Source organism: Nothobranchius furzeri, chromosome 1, assembly GCF_043380555.1.
Source record: "Nothobranchius furzeri strain GRZ-AD chromosome 1, NfurGRZ-RIMD1, whole genome shotgun sequence".
In the NCBI taxonomy this organism is placed as follows: domain Eukaryota; kingdom Metazoa; phylum Chordata; class Actinopteri; order Cyprinodontiformes; family Nothobranchiidae; genus Nothobranchius; species Nothobranchius furzeri.
In genome coordinates this window covers 65518186-65533607 of record NC_091741.1, presented here as the reverse complement: position 1 = coordinate 65533607, position 15422 = coordinate 65518186, and the positions used below count along the sequence as shown (strand labels likewise).

General features: G+C 41.7%; 2 protein-coding genes across 2 annotated transcripts in view; both read right to left on the bottom strand.

The window, feature by feature from the left end:
* The window catches only part of ccdc69 (coiled-coil domain containing 69), a 39787-nt gene extending 36769 nt beyond the window's left edge, over positions 1–3018 (bottom strand). The window contains exon 1 of the mRNA XM_015952197.3: positions 2903–3018. Coding sequence (XP_015807683.3) covers positions 2903–2923 — 21 coding nt within the window. The 5' untranslated portion in view covers positions 2924–3018. The remainder of the gene's footprint in view (positions 1–2902) is intronic.
* A 3991-nt stretch (positions 3019–7009) lies between these two features.
* ltc4s (leukotriene C4 synthase) lies at positions 7010–14938 on the bottom strand. The gene is made up of 5 exons (XM_015952208.3): positions 14761–14938; positions 14113–14212; positions 8664–8734; positions 8469–8550; positions 7010–7683 (listed from the first exon to the last, which is right to left on the bottom strand). Exons 1-5 carry the CDS (start codon positions 14813–14815, stop codon positions 7542–7544), a joined length of 450 nt encoding a protein of 149 aa, XP_015807694.1. The 5' UTR covers positions 14816–14938; the 3' UTR covers positions 7010–7541.
* Positions 14939–15422: the final 484 nt, after the last annotated feature.

Below are 15422 nucleotides of genomic sequence, written 5' to 3'. Positions count from 1 at the left end.
TGCAGTTTAAGCTTATTCTGAATATTTATATGGCTATTTTATCTAAAATGTGTTTGTTTTTTACAGGATGCAAAATGTTTTAAAGTCCAAGATAAAAGACTGAGCTACCACCTTTTATATACAGTTGTGGTCAGAAGTTTACATACACTTGTAAAAAATATAATATAATGGCTCTACTGAGTGTCCCGTTATTTCTAAAACTCAGATTTTTCTCAGAGTGATTGGAACAGATACTTCTTTGTCACAAAAAACATTCATGAAGTTTGGTTCTTTAATGTCTTTATTATGGGTTAACAGAGAAAAGTGATCACATTTGCTGGGTCACAAATATACATACAGCAGTGCTAATATTTGATTACATGTCCCTTAGCCATTTTCACTTCAATTAGGTGCTTTTGGTAGCCATCCACAAGCTTCTGGCAAGCTTCTGGTTGAATCTTTGACCACTCCTCTTGACAGAATTGGTGAAGTTCAGTTAAATTTGATGGCTTTCTGATATGGACTTGTTTCTTCAGCACTGTCCACATGTTTTCAATGGGGTTTAAGTCAGGACTTTGGGAAGGCCATTCTAAAACCCTTATTCTAGCCTGATTTAGCCATTCCTTTACCACTTTTGATGTGTGTTTGGAGTCATTGTCCTGTTGGAACACCCAACTGCGCCCAAGACCCAGCCTTCGTGCTGATGATTTTAGGTTATGTTGAAGATTGTGAAGGTAATCCTCCTTCTTCATTATCCCATTTACTCTCTGTAAAGCACCAGTTCCATTGGCAGCAAAACAGCCCCACAGCATAATATTCCCACCACCATGCTTGACTGTAGGCATGGTGTTCTTGGGGTTAAAGGCCTCACCTTTTCTCCTCCAAACATATTGCTGGGCATTGTGGCCAAAAAGCTCGATTTTCGTTTCGTCTGACCACAGAACTTTCCTCCAGAAGGTCTTATCTTTGTCCATGTGATCAGCAGCAAACTTCAGTCGAGCCTTAAGGTGCCGCTTTTGGAGCAAAGGCTTCCTTCTTGCATGGCAGCCTCTCAGTCCATGGAGATGCAAAACACGTTTGACTGTGGACAATGACACCTGTGTTCCAGCAGCTTCTAATTCTTGGCAGATCTGCTTTTTGGTGATTCTTGGTTCACTCTTTACCCTCCTGACCAATTTTCTCTCAGCAGCAGGTGATAGCTTGCGTTTTCTTCCTGATCTTGGCAGTGATGAAACAGTGCCATGCACCTTATACTTACAAACAATTGTTTGCACTGTTGCTCTTGGGACCTGCAGCTGCTTTGAAATGGCCCCAAGTGACTTTCCTGACTTGTTCAAGTCAATAATTCACTTTTTCAGATCCATGCTGAGCTCCTTTGACTTTCCCATTGTAGTTTGTGGGCGTTTGTATCCAATGAGCCCTATTTACCTGGCCTAAGAGAAGTCACCAGCTGTAGTCACTCATAATCACTCACAAGAAGTTAAGAGGCCATGCTATGAAGCTCAGTTCACTGACACGTTTCTAAGTCACCAAAATTGCTAGTTCATGTTGCTGTATGTATATTTGTGACCCAGCAAATGTGATCACTTTTCTCTGTTAACCCATAATAAAGACATTAAAGAACCAAACTTCATGAATGTTTTTTGTGACAAAGAAGTATCTGTTCCAGTCACTCTATCAGAGAAAAATCAGAGTTTTAGAAATAACGGGACACTCAGTAGAGCCATTATATTATATTTTAAGTGTATGTAAACCTCTGACCAAAACTGTAGTATCCATTAAACTGAGCTAAGTGGTAATGTGTTTCAGTGACATCGCCTCATGTCGGATCCACCTGGAAGGCTCTAGGAGAAGCTCCAGGCATGGAATCTCACACCAGCTTGTCTCAAACATGAGGACAATAACTACCGTAATTACTGTAGAAATCAAAGATGTTTCAGAGTTTGTCTTGAAGCCATATCTGGTTTTCTACAAGATCGAAACTATATGGCATCTTTCCCAACTCTATCCCAGGGTATAAACATCAGTGTTCAGAAGGGATCCAGATAAAACCATCAAAGTCCATCCCTGCTGCAGCTGCACGGGCCTCAAGTTGGACACCATGGAGTCAGTTTCTATCAATAACCAGGGGACAGCAGCTGTCAAACATCTTGTTTCCACCAAGAAAGGAAAAAATAATCAGCCACAAATCCTGAAGCTCGGACACCAAAAAAAACCTAAAGAAACACTTTAGTTCGTCCAAACAGAAACATCTGTTGTTCCTTACCTTTAAATTCCTTTAATGAAACATTACTTGACCTCTGAGAACTAAAGGTCACTTTGAAAGTTCTAAATCAGCTCAGCAACAGATCCTCCAGACAGGGTCCAGATGTGACCTGCAGGACACATCTGGACAACAGAAGACCCGAGTCGGACCTGGACTCATACCTTTGGGCCAAATCCCGAACCCGGAGACCGCGGCAACCCAGAGATGGTCCAAACGTGTGAGAATATGAGTCAACCTTATTAGTGATAAATAAAATTGTTATCACAGAACATCCGAGTGGTTAAGAGGTTTTACTGCTGAGTGTGGTGAGTCCATGAGTCAGAAGTTTAACAAGCTTTGGGGCCCGTTTGGGGAACGTGGGAAAACTCGTTTTCAAACTGATTGAAAACAGATGTTCGGATAAAAAAAATCGCATTAATTGTTTTTCTGATGCAATCAAACCCATAACTCCATCTGCCTCCGTGGTTCTGATCCAGATACATAAAGTGGGATGTGGAGGTGAAATGAGCTCCGAGCTCCACCCGGAGCTCATCTCTACGCAGCGGTCTCAGCAGCCTCCGGTGGCCGCCTGCCAGCCAGCTAACTCCGGCCCGAACAAAGTCCCTTTCTCTCAGCTCTACGCGGTTCTTCGCCCGGTTTATCGGTGGAGTTGCTCACCTTACTGTGGCTGCAGCCCATCCCTCCTCCTCGGATCTCTGCTGTCCGCTACACGCCGGTCCTTCTCCGGTTCTGTTTCCAACTTTCAAACTCTGACTAAATAAAAAAAAAAAAAAACTCCGAAGGCCACCGGCCATGGGGCGGGGCTTCTCGGTGATACATTCAGTGACACTCGGAATCCACGTTTTTGGCTGAAAATCAGATGAATGTTTCTTAAAAATTGTCTAAGATCTTAGTTCCGTTGGAAATAAACTATTAAAATGTATGATGTCTGTCCAAACTGGAATAAATTGATTATTATGTTAGGAAAAAATATCTAAGTACAATGATCAACCTAGAGAAGGGCCTTAATTCAAACGCATCAACAAACTGAACCTGGAAAACTGGTGATACAGGACATTTTCATTGGCTGAAATGTCTTTGCAGTAACTCTCAGTATTTTGACCCCCTCTTGCTCATATACCCGTTTGACAGCAGTGGAGCTACTCCTAATTGGTTTACAGATGGTATAGATGGACCTAAACATTATTGGATGTAGGTGAAGCAAATGTGGAACCACCTGAATACTTTTTCCACATGATGCCATATGAGTGGTACAAAGTGAACCTGCTCTCATCTGAGAAGAACAGTGCCTGCTAGACCTGCCTATGCAGATGCCAGTATAATTCTGTGGCGCCACCCCCTCTGACCAGATCAGTTTCTGATACTGAATATGAAAGCATTTCTTTTATTTCTTTTGAGTAGAGCATATTATCTGAGCTCAAACATGGATCTGACTCATTTTCATTTAAATTGGGGTGTTTTCTTAATATCTGCCAAAATTAATTTTTGCCACCCATTAAAAATTTGAAATTCATTTATATTTCTTTAAGTAAAATAAACAGTTTTTACATTAACCTCACCAGATTTGTAATTGAAATAATTAAAATAAATTATTTTTATTTAATAAAATATCACTTATTTACGAAAAGCAGGACCTTCATTGCGTGGTTATTTGAAATTTCCCACAGCTGGTGAAGGCAGCGCGTCTGTGACATGCGCTGTAGGGTTCCTTTGTCTGAAATAACGGTTATGGTAATGTTCTGCAGAAGCTCCAGTCAGTATAAACTAAAAGCCTCAAATCTTTGAGTTTCCTACAGACATAGACTCACCAGTTTCCATCCTTAAACAGCATTTGTATTTGCCATGTGGAGGTTAACTTTTTTGATTTGTTTACTTTGATGTAATTTTTTTAGCTTGTAACTTTTGATAATGTTCCGTGTTTAACGTGTCTCCTCTTGGAAAGAGTTGAGAAGGAAAGAGATTCAACAAGGAAAAATAAATAAACAAGCAATGGGTGGGCGTGTGTGTTCTTTTTTTTAGTATCACTGCAGTATCTTAGCTGCTCTTGAAGTGAAATCTCTGTAACTGCAACTTTCTTCTTCTTTGGTATGCAAATAACAACTTGGTTCTAAAACCATGTTCAGGTTTGCATTTGCAATGGTCTCTAGTTTCAACGAATGCCTCGTGAATCAATCTCTGTGAAGAAAAAGCCCTTGTGCTCCTGTTTCAGGAACCAGAATTGAGCCACGGTAAAGATGAGCTGAGGACAGGACTTGGAGTCTTGTTTCCTGATATTCAGTAATCTCCCCTCTGATTGGCTAACAGCAACACCACTGATACTGACTCTGCTTTGCAATGTTGATGTTTTATCTCCGCTAATAGATTCAAGATCTTTTTATTGTCATTGCACAGGTGTGCAAAGAAATTGACTTAGTGCTCATTAAAGACAGCCCACGTAAGGAGGTAGTAAAATATAAGTAAAATAAAATAACAAGGCTAAAATAGAAGTCACACGCTCTCTCCCTCCCTCACTTTAACTCTTTTTATATTTAAACATTTTTTGTTTTTGTGAAGCACCTTGTGATTTTTATCTTGAGAGGCGCTATATAAAAGCTTGATTTCTTTCTTTCCTTTCTTCACACACTCACACACACACACACCTACGCACACAAACATATTTTCCACACACAGCCAGTTTAAGGTGCAAAAATTATTTTTAAATAAAATAACACAAACAAATAACACAAGCCTGAATGAGTTCTGCCATGTTGTGGGGTTGCCGATGCTAATGCTAACAGTTAGCTTCTACTAGCCAAGAGGTGCTCTGCTCTCTCCTGGATGCTGAACAACAACAGTCGTCCCCGTCGCAAGCCAAGATGGGTGAATCAATGAATGTTAGTGTGGCAGTGTGAGTGTCCTGTCACAATGTCCCGATGGATCACCCGCCCGGGCCCTCGTTTATCCACCTTGCCACATTAGTTTGACATTATGATTTACAATTCACTTACTTTTAATCCGAGAGTTTCCCCAACTATTTTCTATCGGCGGCTAATGCAGGAAATATGGGTAGAAGACTATTTTCACACTTAGCCTGCATGTGAAACTCTGAGCGGCTCAGAGTAAAAAATAATTCCTCAGGGAACTTTTCCTTTAACCACCACTTGACCCAAGGAGGTTATTGTGGACTTTTGGAAGAATCCATTGACCTTTAAAGGGATGACCTCCAGTGTTCCAGAGGGTTTTTACCATGAGGATCTGACATGGTCAGTAAACAGTTTTTCTTTCTGGGAAGACTGAAAAAGTGCGGTCTGACACCTAGGCTGCTCATGAACTTTGATCATAGTCCCACAGAGAGCATTCTATGCCACTGCTGCACCATGTGGTTTGGGAACTCCACTGTGGAAGACAGGAGGGACCTTATCTGGGTGATGAAAATGTCACTAAGATGTTGCTCCTCAAAACACAGTATGTGCTGACCAGTGGAGTGTGAGGACAGTGAGCAATGACAACACTCACCTAGGACATTCACTGTTTGTCCCCCTGCCATTCAGGAGAAGATCCCACACTTTCAAAACAAACAACACTTGGTTGAAGAACAGCTTCTATCCCACAGCAGTATCTTCTAAAAATCACTATTCTCTGTTTTTAACCGTTTTTATGGGTTTTCATCTCTGTTTTTATTGATTACATTGTTGAATTTTGCTCAAAGTATCACTGCAGTTTAAGTAAGAAAGCCGTAAAATCATTTAGTTGTGGGTTACTGTAGTGACAAATCAACTATTCTATTTCACTCTATTCTATTCTATTCTAACCAGCATCACCATCATGAGTGTTGTGGGCAGGGCCTTCAGTGAGTGTAGCTCTGGGTAGGAGGAGCCACAAGAAAGTCAAGCAGCTGTTGTTGGATGGAAACTTGTTCTGACACTAAAAACACCAACTGCTGTTCTATGGTCTGCCAGAGAGACGCGAAGCTGCTAAAAATACTCTCATGTCCGCATTCTGTGTGGAGTCTGTGGGACGGGTGAGGGGTGATAATGTCCAGGCTGACGGAGGCTGACGGAGGGCTGTACTGTACGGGCCAGCTACGGCTGCTAATATAAACTCAGACTAGCTGCTCTATAAATAGTGAGCAGCTCTTTGTGGAGCAGATTCCAGATCAGCGTGAGAAAATCCATACAGGCTGAGAGTCCTCAAACATCATCTGATACTCATCTCAAGTACAAACCCAACATTTGAGTTGGATTTTCAGTTTATATCAAATAATTTATTTCAATGACTGAAAACAGCAATCTGATAGTGACATATAACATTATTTATAAAGCTTATAAAATATTCCTGATTCCTGCTTCACAATAAAAGCCCAAAACCAGTCAGTGGTTTTGTAAGTGATGTTCAGAAGCAGCTATTTTTACTGTAATAAAAAGTAATAAAGTTTGAGTAACATTTGAGTAAATCTACTTCTTACCTCCAGCATAAAACTCTGAGTAAAACAACTTTCAGAGCCAGTGAAAAGTTTCTGTTTGTTGGCTCTGAATGGGATCTGAGTTTGTTAGATGATGGATGACTGGAGACTAAACAGATCAGGATCCATGTGTTTTCATCCCAACAGGCGTGTTCTGGCTGTTTTTTACAGCTTCAGAGGAGCTGAAGTCTTATGACTGCAGTTAGAGACTCTTCATAAAATCGTAAAAATCTGAAGCGCTGCTGGAGACCACAGATGTGTTGTTGTTTCCTCCTCAGACCGGCTCTCCTTGGGTTGAACCAATAAGTAAATAACACCATGAGAACAGAAGCAACCAGGGTGTGACTTTTATTAAAGAGTGTGTGTTCCAGAAATTACAGTGAAACCTAAAGTTACAAACATAGTTTAGTTTTAGCAGCAAAATCAGTTTTAGATCTTTTTTTTATTACAAAGCCAAAATTTTCTTTCTTTAAAAAAATAAAGTCCTTCCTAATCCATTGCTGTGTTTTCTTTTATCTGTTTTTACTCTTGTTAACTGGAAATGATTTTTCTCTGGGACATAGAACTACTGCCACCTTGTGGTGAAACATTCTTCCTACAGATGTAATTGCTGGGGGGGGAGGGGGGGGGGGTTCAAAGATTTCAGGGAAAACTTATTAAACACCTGCTTTCTTCTCCTGGTCGTCCCTCTGATGTACCCGTTCCTAGAGCTGTAGTGTTTAGTTGATGCTACGGCCTCAATTTAGTGAAAAGCTGCATTATTTGAGTCCATCTGAGAAAAAAAAAGTTTTACATAGACTAAAGTAATAAAAACTTTCTGGTTGTCAGTCAGTGCCTTTATCGCTCCCATGTGAATCAGGACAGGCCGAGAGCAGAACCGAGCTCCTGCAGCAGGTCCACGTTCAGGTACACCTGGGAGAACATCAACAGAACACCGATGGAGGAGAACCCGATCAGAACCCACAGAATCTGAGAGCTGAAGTAGAGAGGAGCCAAACTGAAACAGACGACAGACCAAAGGATTTTTAACAAATAGTATAACAGAACCAGTTCTACAACTCTAGAATCACCACTGAGCTGCCGCTGCTTTCTCTTTGACATTGTAACCTGTGACCTTTGACCTTCTAATGGAGTCCTGTAGTCTGACATGGAGTTCTTGGGTTATTGACGCCTCACCTCAGGGTGAATCTACAGTCGTCCATGCCTGTTAGACCATCAGCTGTCAGAAGTATAAATAATCTCTCTTTGGTCAACAGTGGACCGATGACCTCCCCAGGTTTAAGGTCAACATAAAAATTATTTCATAGATCTGATGATAAATGACCTGCACCTGTCTGAATTATCATTCATCCTTTCACACCTTAGTGGTGATGAGCTACATTGTAGCCACAGCATCCCTGGGCTTACTGACAGAGGTGAGGTTGTTGAGCACAGGCAACACCAGTTCCTCCGACCACTACCAGCACTTAAGGAGGGTTAAGCGTCTTGCCCAACGACACAGCAGCAGAATTCCCTGCAAGCAGCTGGGATCGATCCTAGAACCCTCTGACTTCTGAACAACCCTCTCTACCTCCTGATCATTCATCAGCTCCTGAACTAGTTCTTGTAGAAACTCTTAGACTAAATTCATTGGTTCTGGTTCCATTTTTCTTGATTTAGTGTGTTTTTGTAGTTGTTCTTGTTCATTTTATTCACTTTAAACTTTTTTATTGTCATTATAAATCAGAATTTGTAAAATCAGACCAGTTTTATTTGGACCAGTTCCATTTCTGTGGTTCTTACCGTCCCTTGGCAGACACTGAGTATCCCCAGAAGTAACGCAGTCGTCCATAAAGATACAGCAAACCACAGACACTTGACAACCCTAAACACACACACACACACACACACACACACACACACACACACACACACACACACACACACAACTCATCATACAAAGTTCATGACTGGAGAAAGGGTGTGCGTATTTCTCACCTTGGTTGAAGAAGACTCCAGATATCCACAGCAACGTGACGAAGATGGGGAAATACTCTGAACAGTTTGCTCTGCACATACAAACAGATCAGGTGTGTTACCAGGCGTGACCTCTAGGAGGCACTACAAACACCTTTTTTAATTTATTTAAAAGCCTACTTCGCAGTTTTGCTTGCTTGTAGCACCCCAGTGTTCATTTAGTAGAGCCAAAACAAAACTTATCTCCTCGCTGTGCGTTCATCTTTTTAACACCTTAATCTAACAGCTGAAATGTCTCCTCAGCCTTCGTTAGTGTCTACAGGAGTGATTCATAATTAAATTATATAAATCAGTTGTGTTCATGATCCAAAACATGCAGGAAACATGCTGGAAGCAGACAGCAGATCCAGGTATGTCAGCTCCATAATTTCTAAAGGCAACAGACCGGACCGGCACTCTGAAGTTGCAAATGCGGTATTCTGGCCACAGAGGGCAGTGGGGGTCTGAGTGACTTTTCATTAACCCTGTAATGGGTCATTTTAGCACATATTGGCTCAAGAAAATGATTTAAAATATGAAAAAGTTGCATAGTATGGCTTTAAACATTTCAGCTTAAACAGAAACCCAGAAATATATAAAACACAGTAAAACAAAAGAGAGAGATTTTAAATTCATGCTAGGAGTTTAAAGCTTTTAGAAGTCTTTTATGATCTGAATGATCTTATTATGTAAGCAGGTACTGTAACAAGGTTAGGGTTTGTCAGTAGTATAAACAGTTTAATGTGAAGGTTTCTGTTTTAAAGAAATCAAGACATTTTATGGAAAGACTCCTTCCAAACTGCAGATGCAGTTTTTAACGAATCCTCTAGGTTGTGGATCGAACTATTTTAGTCCCAGAATTTAAATACAAGATTTTAGTATCTGTGTTGTAAAAAGGAGACTTGTTGTTTTACTCATCAGATGAACTGCTGAGAGTTTTGTGATTAGAGCTGTTTAAAAACAGCCTAAGTAATTTGACCCCACTATGACTAGCCATTAGCTGATAGGATTGTTAAGAATGAATCTGTTTCTTCAGACTGATGATGTTCACAGAACTATAACTACTACTACAACTAATGATAATAATAATAATAATAATAATAATAATAATAATAATAATAATAATAATAATGGACATGGTTGTAATTACTGACCAATACCATTATATATTATATAAACAGGATAAACACTGCAGGTCATGTAAGAACCTGATTAATTATTCATCAGGCTTGAAAACCAAAAACAGTTGATTTAGTTATGTAATAATTTATTTTTTCAAAGTGGACACTTTAATGATGCTCAGAGTCAAATTACACTATTTATTCATTTACTATTTATTACTATTTATTTATTTATTTACTATTAATTTAAACTATTTACTATCTGCTGTAACAAGTGAATTTCCCCACTGTGGGATCAATAAATTCTATTCTATTCTATTCTATTCTATTCTAGTCTATTCTATTCTATTCTATTCTATTCTATACAGTGACACACACACTTTTGTCTTCCTATCTTAGTGAGGACCATCCATTGACTTCCATTCATTTTAACTCTAACCATAACCAATGCTGACCTATTCCTAACCCTAAATTTAACCAAAAAATGTGGACCGCTTCCGGTGGGTAACAAGATGGTGCCTGTGCTTGGCTTAGCCGCAGTCACTGGCCACTTTTTCAAACTTTTCTTCACTAACCTCCTCTTTTCCACCTTGCTCCTGTCTGCGATCCTCTTCAGTAGTGTCCCTTCTACCATCTCCTATGATCGCCAGACTCTTTTGTCCTTCCGTTCGTTCACAATCGCCCAAGATGCACCAAGGACGCACCTCCCTGTTTGTTTACCTGAGTGGTGCACTGGTCCGGAGCCAAACGACGATTCCAACCAGGGCGCCTCCAGTGATGTTTATCCAGTCCCAGAAAAACGTTGGAGGAAAAGAGGTAAACGAGCAGGAATCCAGGTGAGAATAAGACTTCTCTTAAAGTGTGGTTTATCTAGTAAACATTGGCGTGATCTTCTAGCTTCTTGTCCTTTGTTTGGCGACTTGAGAGCCACTTCCGCATTCCCGCCAGGCCGCATTGCGGCGCGGTTTCTCCGTCCATGTTTTTTAAGGTCGGTTTATCCTCATTCCTCAGTGGTTTCTCCTCCTGTTCCCTCCATAAGTGGTTTTTATAAACACCGTGGATCTAACCCTGCTAATTTACATCCACTAACTCCAGCTGTTTCTGTAGTTTCTGATTCCTCCACCTCACTCAGCATGGCTCTATTAAATACCTGCTCTGTTAACAATAAGTCCTTCCTGCTTAATGATCTAATTCTCTCTAAAAACCTGGATTTTCTGTTTCTGACTGAAGTTTGGCAGCAAACATCTGATTGTTCTGGTCTGATTGAACTCTGCCCGAGTGGTTATTCTTTTCTTAGCCAGCCCCGGGGTTCTGGTCATGGTGGAGAACTAGCTGTTGTTTTCAGAGACCATCTTCCATGTAGCTCTACAACCTGGTCACTTTGCTTCCTTTGAACTGCAGCTGATTAAAGTCAGGCATAAGGTCCCATTCTACTGTGCTGTGGTCTATCGTCCACCTGGTCCAAACAGTTCTTTCCTTCAGGAGTTTCGTGACTTTCTATCCTCCACTGTGAAGCTGTCCAGACTGGTGATTGTTGGTGATTTTAACATCCACGTTGATGATCCCTCTGACCACTTTGCCATGAATTTCTCCAGCCTCATGGACTCCTTCAGTTTTACCCAGCATGTTTCTGGCCCCACACACACCAGGGGGCACACTCTAGACCTTGTTTTTACCCAGAGTCTAAATGCTGACAGTGTTTGTCCTGAGGATGTTTATATTTCAGATCACCATTGCATTTTCTTTAACTTGTCAGTTTCTGCGTCCCCACCTCCTGCTCGCCGTGTGGTTCGTTCTCGTTTTCTTAATGAGAGCACAGCTGGCAATTTTTCTGCTGCTTTTGATCCACCCTGTTCTTCTGATAACGACCCAGATTCCTTAACTTCTCCGTTTAACGAGCACTGCCTCTCCATTCTGGACAACATCTGTCCTGTCAGAACCAGATCAGTTCCTGCAGTGAACCCTACTCCCTGGTTTAATGACAGCCTTCGCAGCCTGAAGCGCCAATGCCGAAAAATTGAGCGTTTGTGGAAGAAAACCCATCTCCACGTCCATCTGCTGCACCTAAAGGATCTTCTGTCATCCTTTAACTCTGCAGTCAGAGATGCTAGGGTTTTCTATTTTTCCAACCTGGTGTCCCAGAGCAAAGGGAACCCCAAGGTGCTGTTTAACAGCATCAGCAGCATCGTCTCTCCTGCCACTCTTACAGCCTCCATCCACTCTGTTGCAGACTGTGAGAACTTTCTGTCTTTCTTTGTGGACAAAGTCAGTAATGTTAGATCTAGCATCTCTCCTTCAGCCTTATCGCTGCTTCTCCCGACTCCAACCAGGCCAATCATCCTAGAAAGCTTTGCTCCTGTTTCTTTGCCTGAGTTAACCAAACTAGTTAACTCTAAGAAGACCTCTGCATGCCCCCTCAACATCTTACCCTCATCTTTGTTTAATAGTGCTTTTCAGTCCATCGGTCCCAGCATGCTCTCTATAATTAATGCTTCTCTGGTTTCTGGTCAGGTCCCTGCTTACTTTAAGAATGCTGTAATCCACCCGCTTCTTAAAAAAACCGAGTCTTGACCCCTCTCTCCATAGCAGCTTCAGACCCATCTCTAAACTTCTGTTCATCTCCAAGATCTTGGAAAAGGTTGTGGCTAAACAACTCACAGTTGCTCTTGATGAACATAACATCTATGATTGCTTCCAGTCAGGTTTTCGTAGAGCTCATTCTACTGAAACAGCTCTTCTTAGGGTCTCTAATGACCTTCTGACTCACAGTGATGCAGGGGACTGTTCTGTTCTGGTCCTGCTGGACCTGACTGCAGCCTTTGACACTGTTGACCATCACCTGCTACTGGAGAGGCTGAGAGACTGGGTAGGCCTATCAGGATCTGCTCTGGAGTGTTCTCTTATCTTTCTGAGCGCTCCGTTTCTGTGGCCGTCGCAAAGTTTAGGTCCTCCACCACCTCTCTTACCCATGGTGTCCCACAAGGTTCTGTGCTGGGGCCTCTGCTCTTCCTCCTCTATCTGCTTCCTCTTCAGCACATCCTGAGCTCCTTCAAAGGAATCTCCTACCATCTTTATGCAGATGACATCCAGCTGTACATCTCCTTTAAGCCCCATGAGATGTCTAAGCTGCAGCTGTTACACACCTGCTTAGACTCTATCAAAACCTGGATGGCTGGGAGCTTTCTACAGCTGAATGAGGATAAGACTGAGATCCTCATCTGTGCCCCAGACAAGCTGGTTCCCAAAGTCAGAGACTCTCTTGGTCAGCTTGCTTCTCACACCAAACCCTCCGTCAGGAATCTTGGTGTGACCTTTGACCCAGCTCTTACCCTGGATTCTCATGTCAGTTCTCTTGTTCGCTCTTCCTTCTTCCATCTCAGGAACGTTGCTAAGCTGAGTTCCATTCTGTCCCGCTCTGAACTTGAGACTGTTCTCCACACCTTCATCTCCTCACGCTTAGACTACTGTAACTCTCTTTTCACGTGTCTGAGCAGAACCTCCCTGAACCGTCTACAGGTGGTTCAGAATGCCTGTGCTCGGCTTCTGACCAAGTCCTCCAAACACACCCACATCACCCCGCTTCTCCTCCAGCTTCACTGGCTGCCAGTCAACTTCAGGGTTCATTTCAAGATCCTGGTTCTGGTCTATAGGGCCTTACATGGACAAGCACCATCTTACATTGGTGATCTTCTTAGTCCATACACCCCCAGCAGGTCCCTGAGGTCCAGTGATCAAAGCCTACTGGTTGTGCAGCACCAGGCTAAAGACCAAAGGTGACAGATCATTTGCTGCTGTGGCCCCCAGACTCTGGAACTCTCTCCCCCTGAGCCTGAGATCAGTGGACTCAGTGGACTCCTTTATAAAGCAGCTGAAGACTCACTTGTTCAAGCTGGCTTTTGTATGACCTTCTTCACCACTCTCTCTTTATTCTGCTCTCCCCACCTATTCCACCTTCCTCAGGATCCACTGTTTTCCCTCTTTCCTATTCACTCGCTCTCCTTCTTAACAATTTTTTAATTACAATTGTCTATTTTTGCTCATTTTAAATATATTTTTCAACCATTATCAAATTTTTTTTTTATATTTACATTTTTTGTTTTTGTGAAGCACCTCGTGATTTTTATCTTGAGAGGCGCTATAGAAATTATATTTTCTTCTTCAAAACTGAGTTCACACTATACCTCTAAAACTAACTGATCAACATTTTAAAAATGTGATGATTGCAAAAATGACCTCACGCTGTTGGTTAAAACCTCATAATGGTCCTCAGTATGTAGTAAGGACAAGAACACACACACACAAAGACTAACTGAGCTCTGAAGACTCGTTCAAACTCAGGTGGCCCGCTGGTAGTGGGCGGAGACACTGAATACTTCCTCCTGGCGTAAATAACCTGCAGAGAGAAATACGCTGGAACCAGAAAACAGAGAACGATTCATCTGAATTTAAATGAAAACACTTACATTTCACCCTGACCTAAAGCCTCTGTAAAAACAGTTTCTACAATAAAAAGTATAGCAGCAGCTTTGCTTTCTGCTGATGTCAAACTTTTTATTACAAAGGAAAGTTCTGACTCAGTTTCTAAGACAGATCTTCTACAACATCTCATCTTACCAGGCAGCAGGTATTATGTGGCTTTAAACAGAAAATTGTTATAGGATTCATTTAGAGACAAAGCCTCCATCAGAATAAAGAAGCTTCTTTTTTTTTCTTTTTGTTTTTTCCCGTGTCCTGTCTGGCTGTGAAGCAAACAGAATTGATGTCTGAATGCTGGTGACAAGCCTTGCAGATTTACTCTCAGGTGGAGCATCAAAGCTTCTGCTTTTCTGCCATGCCTGATACTTAAAACTTTATTGTTATACCGAATAGAGAACCTTCTGACTCTGGATCAGAAAATCAGCTCTAAAATGACCCAACCTACAGAAAGTTCCCTGCAAGATTTCCCAGCATGCACCTACCTTGTTCCAGGACCGCCAGCACAGTGACAGCGCCCAGGCCGACCGCCTCTTCCATGACTGCAGGGTGACAGGTCAGTCCGGCTCACCTGAGCAGAGAAGACTGACCGAGAGCTGTAAGCTGAACTAGAAAACACCTGCCGGAGGCGGAGCCTAAACACACACCTTAAGGTGAGGCCTAAACACAACTGCTGCCTGCCACTTTTATTTTTAGGTTTATTTTGCTGCTGATGGTTTCAGGTTCTGGATTTCAGGATGAAACAGAATCAGAACCCGGTCCAGTTCCAAGTCTGATTTCATCCTGTTCTTAAACACATCTTAAGGAGTCCAACTGCAGGTCATCATCACAGTCTGGGTTTGGACTTGGAACCAGGTGTGGTCCTGGATGCAGCTGTAATGTTTTGTAAGTGTTCACAATTGATAAACTTTCAATAAAATGTGAAAGGTATTCAACAAGTATAATGTTCCACAAAAATATGGATCATTATATTGCTTAACCGTTAATATCTGATTGACTCTGGGAGTAAATACCTTGGGTACCCAGGGAACCAGCACAACACAGAAGCAAAAATATAGTTTATAGAAATCTATTTAGTACTATATTTTTACGACTAACGATCAAACAGAATAACTGAAGGTAAATGATTATTCAAGGTAAACCCTAC

Coding starts and splice junctions, on each gene's coding strand:
- ltc4s (XM_015952208.3), bottom strand. CDS start 14,815: ATGGAAGAGGCGGTCGGCCTGGGCGCTGTCACTGTGCTGGCGGTCCTG. Junction 14,213..14,760: donor GCTGGCGGTCCTGGAACAAG/GTAGGTGCATGC, acceptor TTCTGGTTCCAG/CGTATTTCTCTCTGCAGGTT. Junction 8,735..14,112: donor GAACGAGTCTTCAGAGCTCA/GTTAGTCTTTGT, acceptor TTGTATGTGCAG/AGCAAACTGTTCAGAGTATT.